Source organism: Tursiops truncatus, chromosome 9 (genome assembly GCF_011762595.2).
Source record: "Tursiops truncatus isolate mTurTru1 chromosome 9, mTurTru1.mat.Y, whole genome shotgun sequence".
Taxonomy (NCBI): domain Eukaryota; kingdom Metazoa; phylum Chordata; class Mammalia; order Artiodactyla; family Delphinidae; genus Tursiops; species Tursiops truncatus.
Window position 1 is genome coordinate 36,824,004 of NC_047042.1, and position 26,207 is coordinate 36,850,210.

Below are 26,207 nucleotides of genomic sequence, written 5' to 3' on the forward strand. Positions count from 1 at the left end.
CTGGGCCAAGCGTGATCGGGGCCCCAGTATTCCCTACCTACCATGCCTGGGGTGGGTCTTGGACTCTATTGGGTGGAGGCTATGTGGGTGAAGGGAGTCTACAACCTCTTGGCCATACTTGCTGGTAACTGAGCCTTTGTGACATGGAATTGAGTGGGATGGGAAATGCTGGCACTCTGCACCTCCCACTGGGAGCTGGTGGGAGAGGGAACCCTTTCTTTTTGGCCATACCTACTCTGAGTGGAACTTAAGTCACATTGAGCTGGGTGTTGTGGAATGAAGGAAAAAAAACAGATGACGGTTCCAGTACCACAGACTCTGTTCTTTCCAAGGTTTAAGAGAGATTCTTAAATGTTAATTTATTGAATGCCCTTAGTACAATTTTCAAAGGCTTTAAATGGTTGTTTTTTTAAAAATGCTTTTCTCTAGTTGCAGAGAGTCTGCACAGCTCTTCATGGAGACATTTTGTATGTCTCATGTTCTTCTAAATTTTTATGTCATTGTCTGGCATAGAATTAACCGTAAGTAGTTAGTTAATTATAAGTAATAGAACTATATTTTTTTCCTTAAAAAGCACTATGACGTATGTGCATGTGTGTTCCTTTCCTGTCTTCTAACCTCTGCTGATAGGTGCTAGGCTTGACAAGTCAGGCTTGCTCTTTTTTTTTTAATTGGAGTATAGTTGATTTACAATGTTGTGTTAGTTTCAGGTGTACACCAAAGTGAATCAGTTATACATATACATATATCCACTCTTTTTTAGATTCTTTTCCCATATCGGCCATTACAGAGTACTGAGTATTGAGTAGAGTTCCCTGTGCTCTACGGTAGGTCCTTACTAGTTATCTATTTTATATACAGTAGTGTGTATATGTTAATCCCAACCTCCCAATTTATCCCTCCCCCCTGGTAACCATAGGTTTGTTTTCTACATCTGTAATTCTATTTCTGTTTTGTAGATAAGTTCACTTGTACCCTTATTTTTAGATTCCACATATAAGTGATACTATCTGATATTTGTCTTTCTCTGTCTGACTTAACTTCACTCAGTATGACAATCTCTAGGTCCATCCATGTTGCTGCAAATGGCATTATTTCATTCTTTGTTATGGCTGAGTAATATTCCATTGTATATATGTGCCACATCTTATTTATCCATTCCTCTGTTGATGGACATTTAGGTTGCTTCCATGTTCTGGCTATTGTAAATAGTGCTACAATGAACATTGGGGTGCATGTATCTTTTTGAATTATGGTTTTCTCTGGATATATGCCCAGGAGTGGGATTGCTGGATCCCCTAATCAATGACAAAGGAGGCAAGGAGATACAATGGAGAAAAGACAGCCTCTTCAATAAGTGGTGCTGGGAAAACTGGACAGCTACATGTAAAAGAATGAAATTTGAACACTCTTTAACACCATACACAAAAATAACCTCAAAATGGATTAAAGACCTAAATGTAAGGCCAGCAACTGTAAAACTTTTTGAGGAAAACATAGGCAGATCACTCTATGACCTAAATCACAGCAAAATCCTCTTTGACCCACCCCCTAGAGAAATGGAAATAAAAACAAAAATAAACAAATGGGACCTAATGAAATTTAAAAGCTTTTGCACAGCAAAGGAAACCATAAATAAGACGAAAAGACAACCCTCAAAATGGGATAAAATATTTGCAAATGAAGCAACTGACAAAGGATTAATCTCCAAACTATACAACTCATGCAGCTCAATATCAAAAAATCAAATAGACATTTCTCCAAAAAAGACATACAGGTGGCCAAAAGGCACATGAAAAATGCTCAACATTACTAATCATTAGAGAAATGCAAATAAAAACTATAATGAGGTATCACCTCACACTGGTCAGAATGGCCATCATCAAAAAATCTACAAACAGGGCTTCCCTGGTGGTGCAGTCGTTAAGAATCTGCCTGCCAATGCAGGGGACACGGGTTTGTGCCCCGGTCCGGGAAGATCCCACATGCCGTGGAGTGGCTTTGCCTGTGAGCCATGGACGCTGAGCCTGCGCGTCTGGAGCCTCTGCTCCGCAACGGGAGAGGCCGCAACAGTGAGAGGCCCGCGTACCCCCCCCCACAAAAAAAGAAACAAACCTACAAACAATAATGCTGGAGTGGGTGCGGAGAAAAGGGAACCCTCCTGCACTGTTGGTGGGAATGTAAACTGGTATAGCCACTATGGAGAACAGTATGGGGGTTCCTTAAACAACTAAAACTAGAACTACCATAAGGGCTTGCTCTTTATCTACCTTTCACCTACTTGGACTTTACTCCTTCCCTATCACCCCTGGCTGTCTCTTCACTTTTGCTATTATGCCTAGGCTCCAAATCTCTGCTTGAGTCACTGGAAATGGCCACACAATTTGTACAGCCTGCTTGGCTCTCACATTAGCTTTGATTTTCAGCCAGTCCCTTGGCTTTTGTAAGCTAGTTTATGGACTGTCCTTCTCAGATGTTGGTCTCCTTGAGACCAAATTTGTTCTTAGGTATTAATGTTATATGCTGCAATTACATGAAAGATAGGACATATTATAGTCAATATAAGACAGCTGGGTTAAGGCCTACCCTAGGAAGTTTAAGGCTACTTCACCAAGGTAGCTGTCTGGTAATGACCTTCAAGACTATACTACAGTGAAACTTATTAAAGGTAAAGGGAAAAGCTGTCAGATAAGGTGTCTTTTTAAAGATTAGATGCATCTATTAATGAGACAGAGCTTTCATAGGAGCAATTGAAATCAATGGATATTAGCCTCAGGGAGCGTTGCATCGATGCTATATTTGAATGGAGCTGTTTTTTTGCAGGAGTTAGAGCAAGACATATATTCATTGTCACTTGGCTGGTGGCTGAGCTCATTTTGGGGATCTTAGGGAATATGTCTTGTTCCTTAATGATGTAATGTGTACATTAAATACTTGAAGGCACACTAACAAGTAAATATTCACGTATAATCCGTTTCAGTTCTTTGACAGTAGTCTCCGTCCCATCTTCAGGGAATACTCAATTGTATCTTAGCATCCTTTGTTCGTATTTGACTTCAGTGGCCTGTGATGAAGAGGATTTTGGATCCATAATGAAAAATTATTTCTGTCTCTAATATATGGAACTGTAGTGGTATGAGATTGGTTTTTGACTGGAAATGATTTGATTTATGAACGAAATTAAGACTTAAGTATGTTCTTGAGGTAGCTTGTTGAAGGTGTAAGATCTGTTTCAAAACAAAGATACCGAGTTCAGAATTTGACTTTCAGATATTTTCTGACTGAAATAACTGTGTCATTTGTCTCTCTGTTTATGCTTTAGGCTGCAGGAGCAATCCGACCTCTCGTATCTACTGTCATCAGTCCATCTGTAGATGGCTGCTTAGACCACTCACTGGAACGTGCGAGACACAGGGCAAGTGAAATGCCACAGGCCTTCCTATTTGATGTGATCTATGAAGCATATCAGCAGGTAAGAATCTTCGCTTTTTGACAGTCTGCTGTGTTGAGGGTCTCTAAGAACCACCCCCATATTTGGAGATTAGCTAGAAGAAGTCAAGGAACTGAGTACATAGTTGGACTCAAGGCTAAAATTGATTAGAGTGAAGTTGGATGATAAGAGAAAAAGACCCAGGCAGAGTCTGGAGGAATCCATGTGTAATCTTCCTCATGATCTCTTTCCTTCAGTGTCGCACAAAGTACACCTTCCGTCCAGCAGTGAGAAGGCAGCAGTTTGGGTGTGATGTTTCTTTTCAGGGAAGCCCATTAGAGATTTGATGTCTATGGTATTGTGTTGGTCACATAGATACCCTCTGCCTTGCACACAAACTTCAGACTCCCAGGAGAAAAGCCGGTGTTCAACATAAAGCATATTGTAAACCATATTGTTTATGTGAACATCAAGGCACAGTGAGCCACTCTTACCAGTTAACTGTTCACTGGAAACACTCCAAGAGCCAAGTTCCCAGACACTGGCTGAGGGCCCACCTGGTGAGCAGGTCTACTGCTCAGGCCTGCAATCTCAGGCCTAATGTAGTAAACATTTTGCACAGCTGTATAGATATTTTGTTAAAATTTTAAAGGTAAGTGATTTCAAAATATCAAATCATTCATGTTTAGATTATACTGGATTGTCTTTGTTTTCATGTTTTGGAAACATTTTTGTACCTGTAAATTTTACTGCTATTCATTTCTGTGTTTATTTATTAAACAGTTATTAAATATCAGGTAAAGTGCTTGTCAGAAACTTCCCAATGAAATAAGATCACTTACAACAACTAAGGCAGTGCTTGGCTGATGTTAGACAATCAGTAAATAGAGAAAGATGGACTTTAAAGAATATGAGATAATGGTAACATAAATATTGACATTTTATAATAAAAGAATACCGCATTTTGGATAGAAAGTTAATCACAATGAATCAATCTTGACTATCAGTTACTGTTTTAAATATCGAGAATGTAAATCGTAATCAGTTTTCATGGTATGAATAGTCGTCAGTGGTTTGTTTTGTTTTCTTAAAACTCGTTATACAGAAATTTACCTGTATTTGATCATTAATCAAATATTACCCTATCGATAATCCTATAAAGCCTAAATCTTGCTAAATCTTTCTAATATTTTTTAAGATTAATGAAAGAATTTGTTCTTTATATAAGCATTTACATTAAGAAGAATAAATATGTTAGCTCTGTCTTAGAAAATTTAATATAACCTTATGATCCTCACACTAGAGTAGCATGTTTCAACGGTTTTTAGTAGAGAACTAAGCCCTAATACTCTGAGGCAATAGTTGTCAAATTATGGTTCCCAGACCAGCAGCATAAGCATGTTTTGGAACTTGTTAAAATGCAAATTCTGCGCCTCCACCTCAGACTTAGTTACTTAGAAACTCGGGGAATAAGACCCATCCATTTGTGTCTTAACAAGCAAGCTGGCCACGTGATCCTGACTGACACTGAATTTTGGGAGCCAACACCCTAAGGTATCCGTTGTATGTGATAAATTCTCTTCTGTTGTGTTCTTGGGAGAATGAGAACGTAGTCACACAAAAATAACTGTTCTGTGGCTCAGATGAGGAATTCTCAAGCCATTTTAGAGGTTTTGATACAAGTTCTTATGAGAATTATTTTTGATCATAAAGGCGTTCATAAGGAAATTTGTGTAAAAGATGTCTCTCATCTATATGATTTGTGTATATATATGTTTGCTTTTAATGAATAGAGAAGAGTAAGATGTGACAGAGTTCCAAGGGTGGGAAGTTGTTTTCTATAGAGTGGTCAGAAGTACTGTGTGAAAATGTAAAGTTTAAACCAACATCGGGAAGTAATTGAGGCGATAAGTCATGCAGGTAACTGACAGAACATTATTTTACGCACAGGACGCAGAATCTAAGAAGGTGGAGCAAGGCTGGAAGAGAATGACATCATGGGGGGAAGTAGGAGGTGTACCTGGGTCCAGTATCTTGTTGAGCCTTAAAGGCAATGTTATGGGCTTTAGATTTTACCCTGAATGAGAAGGGAAGACTTTGGATGGTGCTATGTGAAACCTCACTTCTGTGGGGTCACCTGTCAGTTGTGGGGATGGTACCTTACAGAAGGGAAAGAAGTAAGCTATAGTGATGATCAAGGCAAAGATGATGACAATTAGGGCAATTTGGATAGTAGAGTATTTGGTGTGAAGTGTTTGTTCTGAATATATTTAAAAATAAAATGAGGATAAGCCAATTGGTCTCGTATGGGATATCAGAATGGGAAGAATCATGGGTCCAAGAATTTGCTCTGAATAACTAGAATGTAGTTGCCCCTTTTTTTCTTTTTTATTTATTTTTTTTGGAGTATAGTTGCTTTAAAATGTTGTGTTTCTACTGTACAGCAAAATGAATCAGCTATAAGTATACATATATCCCCTCTTTTTTGGATTTTCTTCCCATTTAGGCCACCACAGAGCATTAAGTAGAGTTCCCTATGCTATACAGTAGGTACTTATTAGTTATCTATTTTATACATAGTATCAATAGTGTATGTATGTCAATTCCAATCTCCCAATTGCAGTTGCCCTTTATTGGGATGGAGAATGCGAGAGGAAGAGATGGTTTTGTGTGATCAGATCAAAAGTTTGGTTCCGAAAGACTAAGTTTGAGATTTCCTTTAGACATACTCAACTGTATCCCTTAACCTTTTTGACTATATGGAACTAGAATTCTGTGGAAAGATCCAGATAATGATAGGCACTTGAGAATTGCCATCATGCAAGGCATTTAATGCCTTGGAGTTAACTGACCTAACTAGAAAAACAGGTACAGAGAAAGTAAGAGCTACAAAGGCTGAACCCTGGGGCAAAGATTGAGTTTGTGAAGATGTATTAGTTTCCTATTACTGTTGAAACAAATTACCACAGACTTACAGAATTAAAAAAAATACTTTAAAATTCTAGAGATCAGAAATCTAAAATCAAGGTGGTAGGGCTGTGTTTCTTGAGACTACAGGGGAGACTATCTCCTTGACTGTTCCAGTTTCTAGAGGCCACCTGCATTCCTTGGCTTCTGGCCTATCCCTCATACCATTACAAGCTCTTGATTTCAATGTCACATCTAATCCTAGTGATGACATCAGACCCATCTAGATAGTCCCAGATAATCTCCCCATCTCAAAATCTCTAATCTTATCTTCAAAGTCCCTTTGCCATCTAAACGACTTATTCAGATTCTGGGCATTAGGACATGGATATCTTGGGAAGGGGCATTATTCAGAAGAGGAGTGGCCAAAGAGTAAGAGGGTAATGTCCCAGAAGCCTAGTGAAGAAAGGGGCTCAGGAGTGATGAGCAGTTGTTAAATGCTGCATAGTGGTTTAAAAAAGGACCGAGAACTGACCATAATAAGCCTTAGCAGTGTGAGATCGCCAGTGTCGGGGTGGTGGTGGTGTTAGTTATGGAAACCTCGTTGCAATTGATTGACTAGAGAATAGGAGGGCCGCTTTTTATAGGAACTTCCATGCATATGGAGCAGAAAAATGGGGTGGCCGAAGGGGGTTCTAAACTGAGAAATTTTTTATTAAGGTGGATGGCATGACAACATATTGATAAAATGATGGAGTGATTTAGTAGAAAGGAAAAGACTGATACTGTATTGAGAGGGGATGGACAGTTCATCCACAGGGATAGGAGGAAAGGCCATATTTGGGTACAGATGTAGATTAATAGATGTAGTGGGAAGATTTGTTGGAGTTTGTTGTCCGATTTTTATTAGTGATGTGGGGTGCAGATCATCAGCTGAGACACAGGGAGGGGGGAGGTATCTAGGCTTTAGGATAGAAAAGGATACCTCTAGTCCATAGTAAATACTGACTTGTATTCTTAAATTCTTACACTTAAGCTAAAAATACACAAAATCATCCCAAAGAAAAAATCTATCTATTTTCCAAGGCTATTTTCTGGACATTTAAATATTTGATCAAAAAAACTGCAAAACCATCAAATGGGTCAATCACTAATGTGGCCTTGAAATGTGGACTTGACATCTGAACTTTTTATATTTTATCAAGGGTGTAACTTTACTTTGTGGTACTCACGTAGAAAATACATAATAGTGTTGATCATTTACTGAGTTGAGCAGAAATCGGGCAGTTGTAAGTAAGGTCATATGAGATTGTATTATACATAGAAGAAACACATCTTAATCTGATCCAAAGCCATATGGCCTGGCCAAAAAGGTGGGTTTTTCTTGTTTTCTTTTTGTTGTTGTTTTTCCCGAGTTTGAGGTTATGGATGACTTTTCCTCATCAAATTGGGTGCTGGGAAGTTATAGATGTCAAGCTGCAGTTCTGTCTATGAATCTGCTGGATTGTTTCCCCCACCATTTCTTGTCTCATGTCATTCATCCTCTTGTTCTGTGTGCTCTAGTTATGCTTACTTTATTTTCTCAAATATAAGTTTGGTCCTTTCTGGAACTTTACTTCCTATCTTGCTGTATATCCTTTAGATAGTAAGTAAATTATCATTTAGGGAAGCCTTTACTGTCCACCCCCACCCCCACTAGGTTAGTCTAACCCACTACACATTTTCCTAGTGTCCTGTTTTTTCTGCCCAGCATCAAAATTAGAATGGAATGATTACTTGGGAAATCACTTACGAAATGTCCAGCTCCCCTGCTAGACCATGAGCCCTGTGAAAGTAGGCACGGTACCTGTCTTAGCAACTTGCCTGATATTTTATTAGTACCGAGTGCGTATTTGTTCAATGGATGAGCATCGAAGTGTATGCATATAAATATGAAAAATATCCAATGTACTGCTTCTTTTGGGCCACTTTTTCAAGATATTAACACTGTTTCCACTCTGCATTTAGGTCCCTATGCAAATGTCACCTTCTCAGAGAAGCTTTCCACTGATAACTTATATATAAAAATGTTCTCTGTCATGTATTGCTTAATTCTGCTTTTAGTTTCATTAGATATCACTAATGTGTTTTTGGTAGATTTTTCTCTTTCCTGCATGACCGCTCCATTAGAGCAGGAATTTTATCTTATTTGTTGCACCTGGAAGAGTTCATGGCTTACATGATGTTCTTAACATTTTCAAATGTAAGAATTTTATCCATACGTGGGTATATGTAGATACATGTTTATGTGTTAACACTTAGGTCAGTTATTATGTAAAAAGCTTTGCATGGGGTAATATATATGTTATGTACATACTGAAATTTTTTTCTAAAACCTTCAAGAAATTCATCTGAGAAATTAGAAGTATAGGCAAACATTTGTGTATAAAGCTAGTGATTTGCAGCATTTTTGTAAATGTGAGAAATTCTATTCGGCCTCTATTTCTAGAGATTAGTTTTGAATGAATTTAAAGAGCCACTTAATGAATGGATAAAGAAGATGTGGCACATATATACAATGGAGTGTTACTCAGCCATTAAAAGAAACGAAATTGAGTTATTTGTAGTGAGGTGGATGGACCTAGAGTCTGTCATACAGAGTGAAGTAAGTCAGAAAGAGAAAAACAAATACCGTATGCTAATATATATATATGGAATCTAAGAAATAAAAAAAAGGGTCATGAAGAACCTAGGGGTAAGACGGGAATAAAGACACAGACCTACTAGCGCATGGACTTGAGGATATGGGGAGGGGGAAGGGTAAGCTGTGACAAAGTGAGAGAGTGGCATGGACATATATACACTACCAAAGGTAAAATAGATAGCTAGTGGGAAGCAGCCGCATAGCACAGGGAGATCAGCTGGGTGGTTTGTGACCGCCTGGAGGGGTGGGATAAGGAGGGTGGGAGGGAGTGAGACGCAGGAGGGAAGAGATATGGGGACATATGTGTATGTGTAGCTGATTCACTTTGTTGTAGGGCGGAGGCTGGCGCACCATTGTAGAGCAGTTATACTCCGATAAAGATGTTAAAAAAAAAAAAAGAGTCACTTAAAGTTGTTTTGGGGGAATCTTTATGGAGCATGAAAATGCTCATGATATTAATATAACTCATTATGTTAACTATATATAATATGTATTTATGCTTACATGTACACATGTGTGTGTATGAGTACACATACAAAACAGAAAAACTAGTTGGATATGTGAATACTGACATGTGACTGGGTTGATAGTAATTGAAGTCATTAAAAATCTGCAGATGTGATACACATTTAAAATATATAAATACTTCAGTATTTGGTTTTGATTGGTTTTGGACTTTCGCACGTACTTGCTTTTGTTGCTTAAAAACGATTTGAAAAACTTTCATTCCTTGAATTTTTAATGACACATTAAGCAGCTGCTAAAGGAAAAGATGGCTAAATTAAAGAGTAACAAATTCAGTAGTGAAATTACTCAGTCTATAGAAACATGAGGAAAACACCAGATTGGTCCAGAGGATTCTTATTGAGTATTCAAATACATAATCATGTTCTGTACTGTTTTAGAAAAATTTTGTACAAAAGCTTTTTAAATTACATGAATCAATTTCTTGAGGAAAATTGGTATGATGGGCACAGATGGTATTCTAAACTTTATTGAGACCTGGCCTCATTTCTAACAAGTTTTTAAGTTCTCAATGAGAATTTCAGAAGATAACTTGTTAAATTTTCATGAAAATGCACATGCCTGGAAGACAGAGCAGGACTCAGCCAGTGACAGAATTGTTCTCTTCAGTGTTAATGATGTACCTTTTGGTTTGATATACTAGACTTCACTGCAGAGATTAATACGTAGGAGTTAAATTTTCTCAATCTCCATTAAGAGTATTTTAATGAAACTGGCTGTTTAACCTGAAAGGGGAAAAACACCTTTCAAAAACATGCCTAAAACAGCCCTTGGATTCTTAAAGATTCCTGTCACTGAAGTCTCTAGATCCAAGAATACAATTATAAAATTAAAGGAATATAATAGGAATTTCCGTTTGTCCTACGTACCCTGCTCACACCCCACATGCATTAGAATAAAATAGGACTTGTATCTTGTACTGAGTGCTAACACGTTGGGCTTTAAATGCCTAGTTAACAAGAAACCAGTCAAAAGCATTGAACTTTATGAAGAGTCTTTCCTTTATATCCACAAGCATTACAGTTCTCGGAGGTTTTATTGCTGTTTTTACAGAGTGTACTTGCCCATTCCTTCTGCCTCCCTCTCTGTTTAGTTAGGCCTGGATTGAATTTGGAGGTGATGAGGAAGAGCCTCAGGATAGAGTTTCAGAAGAAACCTCACATCACATGGGGTTTTGAAAAGGAGAAGTAGGAAAGAGAGGAGGGCAGTAATCATTTTTATAAATGAAGAATTGAGAAAGGGATAGAAAGGAAAAGATATGTAGTGGGATGAGTAAGTGAAAGATGGAAGAAACTGTGAAGAAAATGAGTGAAAACCAAATGAGGGCTCTTATGGTAAAGCTTTGAGTTGGAAATGAGCGACTTGTTGAATTAGTGGAAGTATCTGCAAAACACTATTTTTGCCCCTCAAATGTCAGGCACAAACTATGGTAGCAAGTTGCACATCTCATAAATAAAACCATGATCTATAGATTTATACTTTGAGAAAATAAATTCACAACTTGATAGTATGTTTGAATTTATTAAACACGTCCCAAAGTCATGCTTTTCTCTATTGGTCATATTTCTCAAGATGGTATCCTTCTCTCTTCTACCTTTATTTTTCTTCCAGTTACCCTACTTATATATATTCAGGTAACCAGATGAGTTCTGGTTCTATTTTGGAGAAATTCGAAAGTGCTATAGGAAAAAACGATTCTGTGACAGTGGCTGGGATCTCCTTTGAGAATATTTTTACCTTCAGCAGTTTCTTAACCATAGCCTAGAACAGTACTTTGTCTCTTATTTACTTCATGTATATGGAGAAAACCTTATAAATTATTGCTTCACAAACTTGCTTTTTTTCTGAATCTTCCCTTACATTGATAAGCTTTGATGGTACAGTTTAAAAACTAATCACTTGATTATCTTTTGATACAGCCCTAATCCTTCATGTGGACTTGGGTGGGGGGTGGGGGGAGGATCTCTCTTGATGATGTTCCTCCTGCCATCCTTGTCCATCTTTAATGTTCCACACCACTGATCCCTGCAAATGATCCTTTTAACATGCAAATCTGTCAGTGTTCATCCACAGCTTTAGGACTTTAGGTTGTCCTCTGTGGTTCATAGGATAAAGTACCAGCTCCTAAGCATGGCATACAGTTACTGTCCATTGCTCAAAACTCCAGTCTACAGACTTCATGACTTAGTTTCCTTACCACATCTTTTATCCGATTATGTCTACTTTGGGTATATACCGTTCCTTTCATGTTTCATTAAAAATAGGCAGACAACAAAAAAACAAATGGACCTAATTAAACTTAAAAGGTTTTGTACAGCAAAAGAAAGCATCGACAGAATGAAAAGACAGTCTACTGAATGGGAGGAAATAATTGCAGATGATATCACTGGTAAAGGGTAAATATCTAAAATATATGAACAGTTCATATAATGTCCAAAATAACCTGCAAAAATGGGCAGAAGACCTGAATACAAATTTTTCCAAAGAAGACATACAGGTGGCCAATGGGCGCGTCAAAAGATGTTCAACATCATTATATTGGAGAAATGTGAATGAAAGCTACAGTAAGATATCACCTCACACTAGTGAGAATGGCTATCATCAAAAATCCCACAAATAACAAATGTTGGTGAGGATGAGAAGAAAGGGAGAACCTTTATACACTGATGGTGGCAATGTAAATTGGTACAACTATTATGGAAAAGAGCATGGAGGTTCCTCAATATACAAAGGATCTAGAGTTTCAACTCCTGGGTACATATCTGAAGAAAACAAAAACATTAATTTGAAGAGCGATATGCACTCCCATGTTCATAGTACCATTACTTAAAATAGTTATGATATAGAAGCAATTGAAGTGTCCAAAAAGTGAATGGATGAAGATGTGGTATATATACACAATGGGATAGTATTCAACCATAAAAAGAATGAAATTTTACCATTTGCAGCAACATGGATTGATTTGGAGGTATTATATTTAGTGAAATAAGTCAGACAACATATGGTATCACTTATTTGTGAAATCTAAGAAGCTAATGAAAACAGCAAAGGAACAGACTCAGAGATATAGAACAAACTAGTGGTTACCAGTGGGGAGGGGGAAGGTAAGAAGGGCAAGATAGGGTAGGGGATTAATAGGTACAACCTACTAGGTATAAAATAAGTTTAAAAAAGTAAAACATCTACTTCACTATCATTTATTGGTCACCTTAATTCCTGGTGATTTTTTCCCCTTTATTTAAACTTTTGAAATCTGTTGCCTTATACCCTAAAGCGTCTTACCATCAAAGTTTTTAACGTGTATATACAGATACATTACAGTGCAAACTTGTCAGTTCCCTTCCTGTTTTGTTTTGGATCTTACGTGTTTAGAACTGACTTGATGTTCCTTCTTGGTTTATCGTTGGTTACTGCAGTTTATCTGTGCTAGCCACCTCTTTTTTAAAAATTTTATTTTTTCTCTCCGTTTTCCAAGATCTTACTCTTCTGCTTCCTGAAGAACCTCTTCTGTTACATTTAATGCTTTTCTTAGTCAACTTTCATATGTATCTAAATACATGTCTTACTCAGGTGAAGTTTTTTTTTTTAACATCTTAATTGGAGTATAATTGCTTTACAGTGGTGTGTTAGTTTCTGCTTTTTAACAAAGTGAATCAGTTATACATATACATATGTTCCCATATCTCTTCCCTCTTGCGTCTCCCTCCCTCCCACCCTCCCTATACCACCCCTCTAGGTGGTCACAAAGCACCCAGCTGATTTCCCTGTGCTATGCGGCTGCTTCCCACTAGCTATCTATTTTACCTTTGGTAGTGTATATATGTCCATGCCACTGTCTCACTTTGTCACAGCTTACCCTTCCCCCTCCCCATATCCTCAAGTCCATTCTCTAGTAGGTCTGTGTCTTTATTCCTGTCTTACCCCTAGGGTTTTCATGACATTTTTTTTTTCTTAAATTCCATATATATGTGTTAGCATACGGTATTTGTCTTTCTCTTTCTGACTTACTTCACTCTGTATGACAGACTCTAGGTCCATCCACCTCATTACAAATAGCTCAATTTCGTTTCTTTTTATGGCTGAATAATATTCCATTGTATATATTGCCACATCTTCTTTATCCATTCATCCGATGATGGACACTTAGGTTGTTTCCATCTCCGGGCTATTGTAAATAGAGCTGCAATGAACATTTTGGTACATGACTCTTTTTGAATTATGGTTTTCTCAGGGTATGTGTCCAATAGTGGGATTGCCAGGTCATATGGTAGTTCTATTTGTAGTTTTTTAAGGAACCTCCATACTGTTCTCCATAGTGGCTGTACCAATTTACATTCCCACCAGCAGTGCAAGAGTGTTCCCTTTTCTCCACAGCCTCTCCAGCATTTATTGTTTCTAGATTTTTTGATGATGGTCATTCTGACTGGTGTGAGATGATATCTCATTGTAGTTTTGATTTGCATTTCTCTAATGATTAATGACGTTGAGCATTCTTTCATGTATTTGTTGGCAGTCTGTATATCTTCTTTGGAGAAATGTCTATTTAGGTCTTCTCCCCATTTTTGGATTGGGTTGTTTGTTTTTTTGTTATTGACCTGCATGAGCTGCTTGTCAATTTTGGAGATTAATCCTTTGTCAGTTGCTTCATTGAAAATATTTTCACCCATTCTGAGGGTTGTCTTTTGGTCTTGTTTATGGTTTCCTTTGCTGTGCAAAAGCTTTGAAGTTTCATTAGGTCCCATTTGTTTTTTTTTTTATTTCCATTTCTCTAGGGAGGTGGGTCAAAAAGGATCTTGCTGTGATTTATGTCATAGAGCGTTCTGCCTATGTTTTCCTTTAAGTGTTTGATAGTTTCTGGCCTTACATTTAGGTCTTTAATCCATTTTGAGCTTATTTTTGTGTATGGTGTTAGGGAGTGATCTAATTTCATACTTTTACATGTAGCTGTCCAGTTTTCCCAGCACCACTTACTGAAGAGGCTGTCCTTTCTCCACTGTACATTCCTGCCTCCTTTATCAAAGATAAGATGACCATATGTGTGTGGGTTTATCTCTGGGCTTTCTCTCCTGTTCCATTGATCTATATTTCTGTTTTTGTGCCAGTACCATACTTTCTTGACGACTGTAGCTTTGTAGTATAGTCTGAAGTCAGGGAGCCTGATTCCTCCAGCGGTGTTTTTCTTTCTCAAGATTGCTTTGGCTATTCGGGTCTTTTGTGTTTCCATACAAATTGTGAAATTTTTTGTTCTAGTTCTGTGAAAAATGCCAGTGGTAGTTTGATAGGGATTGCATTGAATCTGTAGATTGCTTTGGGTAGTAGAGTCATTTTCACAATGTTGATTCTTCCAATCCAAGAGCATCGTATATCTTTCCATCTATTTGTATCATCTTTCATTTCTTTCATCAGTGTCTTATAATTTTCTGCATACAGGTCTTTTGCCTCCTTAGGTAGGTTTATTCCTAGATATTTTATTCTTTTTGTTGCATTGGTAAATGGGAGCGTTTTCTTGATTTCACTTTCAGATTTTTCATCATTAGTGTATAGGAATGCCAGAGATTTCTGTGCATTAATTTTGTATCCTGCTACTTTACCAAATTCATTGATTTAGCTCTAGTAGTTTTCTGGTGGCATGTTTAGGATTCTCTATGTATAGTATCATGTCATCTGCAAACAGCGACAGCTTTACTTCTTCTCTGATTTGGATTCCTTTTATTTCCTTTTCTTCTCTGATTGCTGTGGCTAAAACTTCCAAAACTATGTTGAATGAGAGTGGTGAGAGTGGGCAACCTTGTGTTGTTCCTGATCTTAGTGGAATGGTTTCAGTTTTTCACCATTGAGGACGATGCTGGCTGTGGGTTTGTCATATATGGCCTTTATTATGTTGAGGTAGGTTCCCTCTATGCCCACTTTCTGGAGGGTTTTTATCATAAATGGGTGTTGAATTTTGTCAAAAGGTTTCTTTGCATCTATTGAGATGACCATATGGTTTTTCTCCTTCAGTTTGTTAATATGGTGTATCACGTTGATTGATTTGCGTATATTGAAGAATCCTTGCATTCCTGGAATCAACCCCACCTGATCATAGTGTATGATCCTTTTAATGTGCTGTTGGATTCTGTTCGCTAGTATTTTGTTGAGGATTTTTGCATCTATGTTCATCAGTGATATTGGCCTGTAGTTTTCTTTCTTTGTGACATCCTTGTCTGGTTTTGGTATCAGGGTGATGGTGGCCTCATAGAATGAGTTTGGGAGTGTTCCTCCTTCAGCTATATTTTGGAAGAGCTTGAGAAGGATAGGCGTTAGCTCTTCTCTAAATGTTTGATAGAATTTGCCTGTGAAGCCATCTGGTCCTGGGCTTTTGTTTGTTTGAAGATTTTAAATCACAGTTTCAATTTCAGTGCTTGTGATTGGTCTGTTCATATTTTCTATTTCTTCCTGATTCAGTCTTAGCAGGTTGTACATTTCTAAGACTTTGTCCATTTCTTCCAGGTTGTCCATTTTATTGACAAAGAGTTGCTTGTAGTAAGCTCTCATGATCTTTTGTATTTCTGCAGTGTTAGTTGTTACTTCTCCTTTTTCATTTCTAATTCTATTGATTTGAGTCTTCTCCCTTGTTTTCTTGATGAGTCTGGCTAATGGTTTATCAATGTTGTTTATCTTCTCAAAGAACCAGATTTTAGTTTTATTGATCTTTGCTATCGTTTCCTTCTTTTCTTTTTCATTTATTTCTGATCTGATTTTTATGATTTCTTTCCTTCTGCTAACTTTGGGGTTTCTTTGTTCTTCTTTCTCCAATTGCTCTAGGTGCAAGATTAGGTTGTTTATTTGAGATCTTTCCTGTTTCTTAAGGTAGGATTGTATTGCTATAAACTTCCCTCTTAGAACTGCTTTTGCTGCATCGCATAGGTTTTGGGTCATCGTGTCTCCATTGTCATTTGTTCCTAGGTATTTATTTTTTTCGTGGTATGCGGGCCTCTGACTGCTGTGGCCTCTCCCGCTGTGGAGCACAGGCTCTGGACGCGCAGGCCCAGTGGCCATGGCTCATGGGCCCAGCCGCTCCGTGGCATGCGGGATCCTCCCAGACCGGGGCACGAACCCGTGTCCCCTGCATCGGCAGGAGGACTCTCAACCACTGCGCCACCAGGGAAGCCCTGTTTCTAGGTATTTTTTGATTTCCTCTTTTATTTCTTCAGTGATCACTTGGTTATTAAGTAGTGTATTGTTTAGCCTCCATGTGTTTGTATGTTTTACAGATCGTTTCCTGTAATTGATATCTAGTCTCATAGCGTTGTGGTCAGAAAAGATACTTGATACAATTTCAATTTTCTTAGATTTACCAAGGCTTGATTTGTGACCCAAGATATGAGCTATCCTGGAGAATGTTCCATGAGCACTTGAGAAAAATGTGTATTCTGTTGTTTTTGGATGGAATGTCCTACAAATATCAATTAAGTCCATCTTATTTAATGTAAAATTTAAAGCTTGTGTTTCCTTATTTATTTTCATTTTGGTTGAATTGTCCATTGATGAAAGTGGGATGTTAAAAGTCCCCTACTATTATTGTGTTATTTTCAATTTCCTCTTTATGGCTGTTAGCATTTGCCTTGCCTTATGTATTGAGGTGCTCCTATGTTGGGTGCATAAATATGTACAATTGTTATATCTTCTTCTTGGATCGATCCCTTGATCATTATGTAGTGTCCTTCTTTGTCTCTTCTAATAGTCTTTATTTTAAAGTCTATTTTGTCTGATATGAGAATTGCTACTCCAGCTTTCTTTTGGTTTCCATTTGCATGGAATATCTTTTTCCATCCCCTTACTTTCAGTCTGTATGTGTCTCTAGGTCTGAAGTGGGTCTCTTGTAGACAGCATATATATGGGTCTTGTTTTTGTATCCATTCAGCCAATCTGTCTTTTGGTGGGAGCATTTAATCCATTTACATTTAAGGTAATTATCGATATGTATGTTCCTATTCCCATTTTCTTAATTGTTTTGGGTTTGTTATTATAGGTCTTTTCCTTCTCTTGTGTTTCTTGCCTAGAGAAGATCCTTTAGCATTTGTTGTAAAGCTGGTTTGGTGGTGCTGAACTCTCTCAGCTTTTGCTTTTCTGTAAAGGTTTTAATTTCTCTATCAAATCTGAATGAGATCCCTGCTGGGTAGAGTAATCTTGGTTGCAGGTTTTTCTCCTTCATCACTTTAAATATGTCCTGCCACTCCCTTCTGGCTTGCAGAGTTTCTGCTGAAAGATCAGCTGTTAACCTTACGAGGATTCCCTTGTGTGGTATTTGTTGTTATTCCCTTGCTGCTTTTACTATGTTTTCTTTGCATTTAATTTTTGACAGTTTGATTAATATGTGTCTTGGCATGTTTCTCCTTTGATTTATCCTGTATGGGACACTCTGTGCTTCCTGGACTTGATTAACTATTTCCTTTCCCATATTAGGGAAGTTTTCAACTATAATCTCTTCAAATATTTTCTCAGTCCCTTTCTTTTTCTCTTCTTTTGGGACCCCTATAATTCCAATGTTGGTGTGTTTAATGTTGTCCCAGAGGTATCTGAGACTGTCCTCAGTTCTTTTCATTCTTTATTCTTCTCTGCAGTAGTTATTTCCACTATTTTATCTTCCAGGTCACTTATCCGTTCTTCTGCCTCAGATATTCTGCTGTTGATCCCTTCTAGAGTAGTTTTAATTTCCTTTATTGTGTTCTTCATCGTTACTTGTTTCATCTTTAGTTCTTCTAGGTCCTTGTTAAATGTTTCTTGTATTTTGTCTGTTCTATTTCCAAGATTTTGGATCATCTTTATTATCATTATTCTGAATTGTTTTTCAGGTAGACTGCCTATTTCCTCTTCATTTGTTAGGTCTGGTGGGTTTTTATCTTGCTCCTTCATCTGCTATGTGTTTTTTTTGTTTTCTCATTTTGCTTAACTTACTGTGTTTGGGGTCTCCTTTTTGCAGGCTGCAGGTTCGTAGTTCCCATTGTGTTTGGTGTCTGTACCCAGTGGCTAATGTTGGTTCAGTGGGTTGTGTAGGCTTCCTGGAGGAGGGGACTAGTGCCTGTGTTCTGGTGGATGAGGCTGGATCTTGTCTTTTTGGTGGATAGGTCCACGTCTGGTGGTGTGTTTTGGGGTGTCTATGGTGTTATGATTTTACGCAGCCTGTCTGCTAATGGGTAGGATTATGTTCCTGTCTTGCTAGTTGTTTGGCATAGGGTGTCCAGCACTGTAGCTTGCTGGTCGTTGAGTGAACCTGGGTGCTGGCGTTGAGATGGAGATCTCTGGGAGATTTTCGCTGTTTGATATTATGTGGAGCTGGGAGGTCTCTTGTGGACCCGTGTCCTGAAGTTGGCTCTCCCACCTCAGAGGCACAGCACTGACTCCTGGCTGCAGCACCTAGAGCCTTTCATCCACACGGCTCAGAATAAAAGGGAGAAAAAGTAGAAAGAAAGAAAGAGGATAAAATAAAATAAAATAAAGTAAGATAAAATAAAGTTATTAAAATAAAAAAATTATTAAGAAAGAAATTTTTTTAAGAAGTAAAAACAAAAAAAACGGATAGAATTCTAGGACAAATGGTGAAAGCAAAGCTATACAGACAAAATCTCACACAGAAGCATACACATACACACTCACAAAAAGAGGAAAAGGGGAAAAAATAATAAATCTTGCTCTCAAAGTCCACCTCCTCAATTTGGGATGATTCGTTGTCTGTTCAGGTATTCCACAGATGCAGGGTACATCAAGTTGATTCTGGAGATTTAATCCGCTGCTCCTGATGCTGCTGGGAGAGATTTCCTTTTCTCTTTTTCGTTCGCACAGCTCCCGGGGTTCAGCTTTGGATTTGGCCCCGCCTCTGCGTGTAGGTCACCGGAGGGCGTTTGTTCTTCGCTCAGACAGGTTGGGGTTAAAGGAGACGCTGATTCGGGGGCTCTGGCTCACTCAGGCCGGGGGGAGGGAGGGGCATGGAGTGCAGGGCGAGCCTGCGGCGGCAGAGGCCGGCGGGACGTTGCATCAGCCTGAGGTGCGCCGTGCGTTCTCCCGGGGAAGTTATCCCTGGATCCCGGGAGCCTGGCAGTGGCGGCTGCACAGGCTCCCCGGAAGGGAGGTGGCAGTAGTGACCTGTGCTCGCACACAGGCTTTTTGGTGGCGGCAGCAGCAGCCTTAGCGTCTCACGCCCGTCTCTGGAACTCCTTTAAGCAGCGCTTTTAATCCCCCCTCCTCATGCACTAGGAAACAAAACCCAGGTTTTGCTTTTACCAGGCCTGAAAGTGTTCCTCTTTCTTTTTATTCCTCTTTTGGACTAAAAAAAAGAATCTGTTGCCTTGTTTAGTCTCTAGGCCACTAGTTGGATCAGGATCAACCCAACAGGGGTCAAATAGGCAGCTCGCACCAGCAGCTCACGAAATGGGGAAGTCCTGCTAGTGTTGGAGGGTCTCCTGCAGAGGTGGCGGTTTGCTGTGCCTCACTGTGAGGACAAGGACACTGGCAGCAGAAGTTCTGGGAAGTACTCCTTGGCGTGAGCCAAGAGCTCAGGTTAAGTTTTTAAAACTTAAACAGATATTGATTTTTATTCACTATGATATCATCCATGTTGAAGAATCTAGAGCTCATTCCCTGTTGTGGATTAGATTACTTCATAGTTTTTAATTATGTGCGTAGACTACATTCTACTTGTCTGTCTCTTTGGAGACCTACATTGTTTGTTCCCCAAAATGCAGTAATGGTAGTCCCCATATTTGTCACTGTAAGCACAGTGCAACAGTTTTTCTGGAGTACATATCAAGGAGTGGAATGGCTAGGTCATGGAGTGCATGCATTCTTAATTTCATTCTTCTACTTGGTTGCTCTCCAAGTGGCTGCACCAGTTTGAGATTCCACTAGCAATGAAGTGGAGGGTGGGGAAGTTCTAGTTTCAGCCTCATCTATAGTTTTGAAGTGCTGTAGCTTTCTATTTTTTGTCAATGTAATAGGCATGTTATATATTGATTTCAGTTTTAATTTGAATTTTATTGCCACCATTCTACATATATTTTTACATTTCTGTGTTGCTTATCTTATTAATGTGCATTAATATCGTTTGTCCATTTTCTTGAGTTTCTTCTGTATCCTGGATGTATTCCTTTCTTAGTTGTACACATTACAAATATTTTCTCTTAGTCTCTAACTTCTCTGCTTATGTTATCTTTAATGTTCTTCATTTATATGCAGCCAAATTGTGTGCATTTAAGGTCTTAAATTTGTTCCTATGTTGTGATTATAGTCTATTGGTGTTAGTTTTTTCAGTTCACACTTAAGACTTTAATCTTTTTGGAGGGCATTAGAAAATACTCTGCAATGTAATTCTAGTTTTTTAATCTTTATAAAGCTAGTTTTTCCAACATCATTTACTAAATCATCAATTTTTTTCTAATTTGTGAAACAGCCTGTTATATTGACAATTTTCAATATACATAGATTTATTTCTGAGTTTTTCACTGATGTACTTGTTTCCTGTGAAAACTACCCCATTGTTTTGAATTCATTAATTATTTCAAAAATTGCCTGTTTTTTGCACAGGTGCCCTAGCATATAGAGCCTTAGGGGCTTAAATACTGATGTGAGGTATGTGTACCAGTCTGGCCACTGCTTCACAAACGCAGCTGGTCACTTTATTACATAGGACATGTCCAGACGGGCTTATAAGAAACTATTTTTTCCTGCTAACAGACCATTCTAAGGGACAGAATTCATCGGCCATCTCTTCAACCGAAACTTCAACTTTTGGTTGAAGTTTCTCCCACAGGGAATGAACTCTGTAGCACTCTGAATGTACTTGTACCACTCAGTCCCAAGGGAAGCCATATCCCTTGACTTACAACATGGCAGCCGTAACTGTCCAGAGGTAGCTACAGGGAGAAACCAGAGACTGGTTTGTGGCCTGTAGGACCATGTGGGCCCACATGTGGTTAGTCACTTCAGTGGCATAGCGTGTGTGAGACCAAGAGAGTCTGAGGCAGAGCATAACATGTGACTGATTAAACTATTGACCTTTATTACTTTGATAAAAAATTTGAAACCTGATAAATTCCCACCAGTTGGAAGCTTTTATTGGAATGTTTTGGAGTTATAAACTAAGGGATCAAGTGGATGTCTTTAGTAAGTTGTCCCATTTATGAACACAGTATGGCTCATTCATTCAGGTCTTCTAAATTTTTGAAGGATTTTTACTTTGTGCTACATATTCTTTATCAGTAATTTCTTAGATTATGCGTTAGCTGTTGTAATTTATTTTGTACTTTCTAACTTATGTTTGCTGTTATGTTCCCTCACATCCTCTTTGGCGGATTGAACTTGTAATAGGCAGATTCATTGAACTCTGGTTTTAAGCTTATTCTTGAATTCTGTTTTCCCATAAATGATTATACTGTATGCAGATAATGACAAATTTGTCTTTTTCCTTTGAATCCTTATTTATTCATTTTTGGTCTGGCCAGGACCTCTGGTATCATGTTGCAGAAGAGCAAAGTGGAGTATGTTCTTCTGGATTTTCTTTACAGGGACCGTATCTAACTTGAGTCTGTTTGTTGTAGGTGTTATTTTGATAGAAAGTCTTCAACAAGTTGAACTAATCTTTAACTCATTTCCAAAAAAGTTGATCTCTTTTACAGAATCACAAGTATGCTTTTTGAAATTTTGATTTTCTATACCTAGCAAGATCATCATGTGACTTTTTCTCATTTTGTCGAATGGGATGAATTAACTTGAAACTCACTGATGTTGAACCATCTTTGACTCGTTGATAAACACTACTTGATGTAATTTTTTATACTATTGGATTTAGCTACCTGATATTTAGAATTTTTCCTCTGTGTTTATACGTGGAAAAGCTCCTTTTGATTTCTTGTGCTGTCCTTGTTTGAGTTCTATAGCAATGCTGTATTATTTTTATAAAATGAGGTGGGTAATTATTCTTGAACAATTTTTATGAGAAATATACTATTGCTGAAATTCTTTCCAGTAAAACTATGTAAGTTTGGAGATTTTTTCAAAGGAGAATGGGGTTAGAAGACAGTTTTTTCCTCTATTTTTAGCTTGTTCAGGACCCTCTATTCAGTTTTCCATAGTGGCTGTACCATTTTACATTCCCACCAACAGTGTAGAAGTGTTACAATTTCTCCAACATCCTTGCCAGCACTTCCCTTTCCCCAAACTAGTTGATAGCCATTCTAACTGTTGTGAGGTGATATCTCATTTTAGTTTCGATTTGTGATCCCCTGTTGACCAGTGATGTTGAGTATCTTTTCAGATACCTGCTGGCCATTATGTCTTTTTTGGAGAAATGAATGGATAAGTACTTTGCCCATTTTAAAATTGGGTTGTTTTGCTGTTGAGTTTTACGAGTTTCTCACAGATATTGAATATTAACCTCATGTTAAAAGTTCTCATCACAAGAAAAAAATTTATAACTATGTTAGGTGACAGATGTTAACTCGACTTAACATGGTAATCATTTTGCAATGTATACAAATACTGAATTGTTGTATACCTGAAACTAATATAGTATGAAGTCAGTTATACCTCTTACAGTATTAAAAAACCCCTTATCAGATACACGGTTTAGCAAATAATATCTCCTATTCCTTAGTTTAGCTGTTTCATTCTGTTGTTTCCTTTGGCTCTGCAGAAGATTTTTAGTTTCATGCAGTTCCATATGTCTATTTACTTTTGTTTCTCATGTTTTTGGTACCATATCCAAGAAATCATTGCCAAAAGCAATGTCAAGAAGCGTTTTCTCTGTTCTAGGAGTTTTACAGTTTTAGGTCTTAACGTTTAAGACTTCACTTTGAGTTTAACTTTGTGTATGATGTTAGATAGGGGTCCAGTTTTATTAATTTGTATCTGGACATCTAGTTTCCCCAACACTATTTGTTGAAGAGATGATCTTTTCCCCATTCTTACTTTCAGAACCCTTGGCAAAGGTCAGTGGAGTGTGTATATGTGGGTTTATCTCTAGGCTCTCTATTCTATTCTGTTGGTCTATGTCTCTCACTTTATTCCAGTACCATGCTATTCTGAGTACTTAATATTGTAATTTACTTTTAAATCAGGAAGTGTAGTATCTCCAACTTTGTTCTCATTTCTTAAAATTGTTTTAGCTATACTAGGTGTTTGGCGGTTCTTTGAATTTCAAGATTTTTTTCCTAAATCTATAAAAAAGAAAAGTCACTAGGATTTTGGGGGAAGCATTGAAAGTGCACATTGCATTGGTAAGTATAGATACTTGAACAATATGAAATCTTCCCATCTATGAACACTGGGCGTCTTTGCATTTATTTGTGTATAAACTTTTTTCACTGTTTTATAAACAAGCTTTTGATTGTTACTGTTTTTTCTTTTTCATTGAAGTATAATTGACTTTACATTAGTTTCAGGTGTACAACATAGTGATTTGATATTTTAATATGTTATGAATGATCACCATATAAATCCAATTACTATCTGTCACCATGCTAAGTTATTACAGTATTATTACTATATGCCTTATGCTGTACATTACATTCCTGTGACTTATTTATTTTGTAACTGAAAATTTGTACGTCTTAATCTTCACCTCTTTTGCCCATCCCCCCACCTTCCTCCCCCTCTAGCAACCAGCACTTTGTTCTCCCTATGAATGTTGGTTTTATTTGTTTTGTTTTATAGATTTCACATGAGTGAAATCATAGAGTATTTGATTTTCTCTGTCTGACTTATTTCACTTGGTGTAAAGCACTCCAGGTCCATCCATGTTGTCACAAAGAGCAACGTTTTATTCTTTTTTATGGCTGAGAAATATTCTCTTATATACACACACACACACACATATAAACACGCACCGCATCTTTATCTATTCATCTATCCGTGGTCACTTAGATTATTTCTACATCTTGTCCATTTTATTGATAATGCTTCTACATAGGGGTGTGTATATCTTTTCAAATGAGTGTTTTTGTTTTCTTCAGGTAACTAGCCAGAAGTGGAATCACTAGGTCCTATGGTAGTTCTGTTTTTAGGTTTTTGAGGACCCTCCATACTGTTTACCATAGTGGCTGTATGAATTTGCTTTCCCATCAGCAGTGCACAAGGGTTCCCCTTCACATTCTCACCAACTCATGTTATTTGTCCTTTTTATGATAGCCATTCTGACAGGAGTGAGGTGACACCTCATTGTGGCTTTGATTTAAATTCCCCTGTTAGTAAATGAATTGAAGACATCAATGTAAGACTAGATACTATAAAACTCCTAGAGGAAAATGTAGGCAGAGCACTCTGACATAAGCTGGAGCAATGTCTTTTTGGATCCACCTCCTAGAGTAATGGAAAAAGAAACAAAAATAAGCAAATGGGACCTTATTAAACTTAAAAGCTTTTACACATCACAGGAAACTATAAACAAAATGAAAAGACAACCCTCAGAATGGGAGAAAATATTTGCAAGCAGTGCGACTGACAAGGGATTAGTCTCTAAAATATACAAACAGCTCATACAGCTCAATATCAAAAAAACCCCCAAACAACCCAGTCAACAAATGGACAGAAGACCTAAATAGACATTTCTCCAAAGAAGACCTACAGATTGCCAAAAGGCACATGAAAAGATACTCAACATCGGTAATTATTAGAGAAATACAAATGAAAACTATAATGAGATATCACCTCACACTGGTCAGAATGGCTATCATTAAAAAGTCTACACATAATAAATGCTACAGAGGGTGTGGAGAAAAAGCAACCCTCCTACACTGTTGATAGGAATGTAAATTGGTAAAGTCACTAAGGAGAACAGTAAGGAATTTTCTTAAAAGACTAGAAACAGAGCTACCGTAAGATCCAGCAATCCCACTCCTGGGCATATATCTGGAGAAAACCATAATTTGAAAAGATACATGCATCCCAATGTTTATCGCGGCACTATTTACAATAGCCGTGACATGGAAGCAGCCTAAGTGTCCATCGACAGATGAATGGATAAAGGAGATGTAGTGTGTGTGTACACACACACATACACACACACAGTGGAATATTATTCAGCCGCAAAAAAGAATGAAATAATGCCATTTGCAGCAACATGGATGGATCTAGAGATTATCATACTAAGTGAAATAAGCCAGACCGAGAAAGACAAATATCATATGATAACGCTTATATGTGGAATCTAAAAGAAAGAAACACAAATAAACTTATTTCCAAAACAGAAGGAGACCTAGACACAGAAAACAAACTTATGGTTACTATAAGGGGAATGGAGGGTGGAGGGAGCGATAAATTAGGAGGCTGGGATTAACATATACACACTACTATGTATAAAATAGATTACCAACAAGGACCTACTGTATAGCAAAGGGAACTATACTCAATATTATGGAAAGGAAAGGAATCTGAAAAAGAACATACACACACACACACACACACACACACACACACACACACACACACACACACATATATAACTGAATTGCTATGCTATACACCTGAAACTTACATGATATTTTAAACCAACTATAGTTCAATGAAAAAAAATTCCCTGATTAGTGATGTTGAGTGTGCCTTCATGTGTCTTTTGGCCATGCATATGTCATTTTTGGAAAGATGTCTATTCAGGTCTTCTGCCCATTTTTTTATTCCAGTTTTGAGATATAA

The 26,207-nt window shown here is 37.8% G+C and overlaps 1 protein-coding gene across 6 annotated transcripts in view; it reads left to right on the forward strand.

The window, feature by feature from the left end:
- The window catches only part of CRPPA (CDP-L-ribitol pyrophosphorylase A), a 383,981-nt gene that overhangs the window by 30,404 nt on the left and 327,370 nt on the right, over window positions 1-26,207 (forward strand). For all 6 annotated transcript variants that reach the window (XM_073809655.1, XM_073809654.1, XM_073809656.1 and 3 more), the window contains exon 3: window positions 3,323-3,472. In XM_073809655.1, the coding sequence (XP_073665756.1) occupies window positions 3,323-3,472 (150 nt within the window). The remainder of the gene's footprint in view (window positions 1-3,322; window positions 3,473-26,207) is intronic.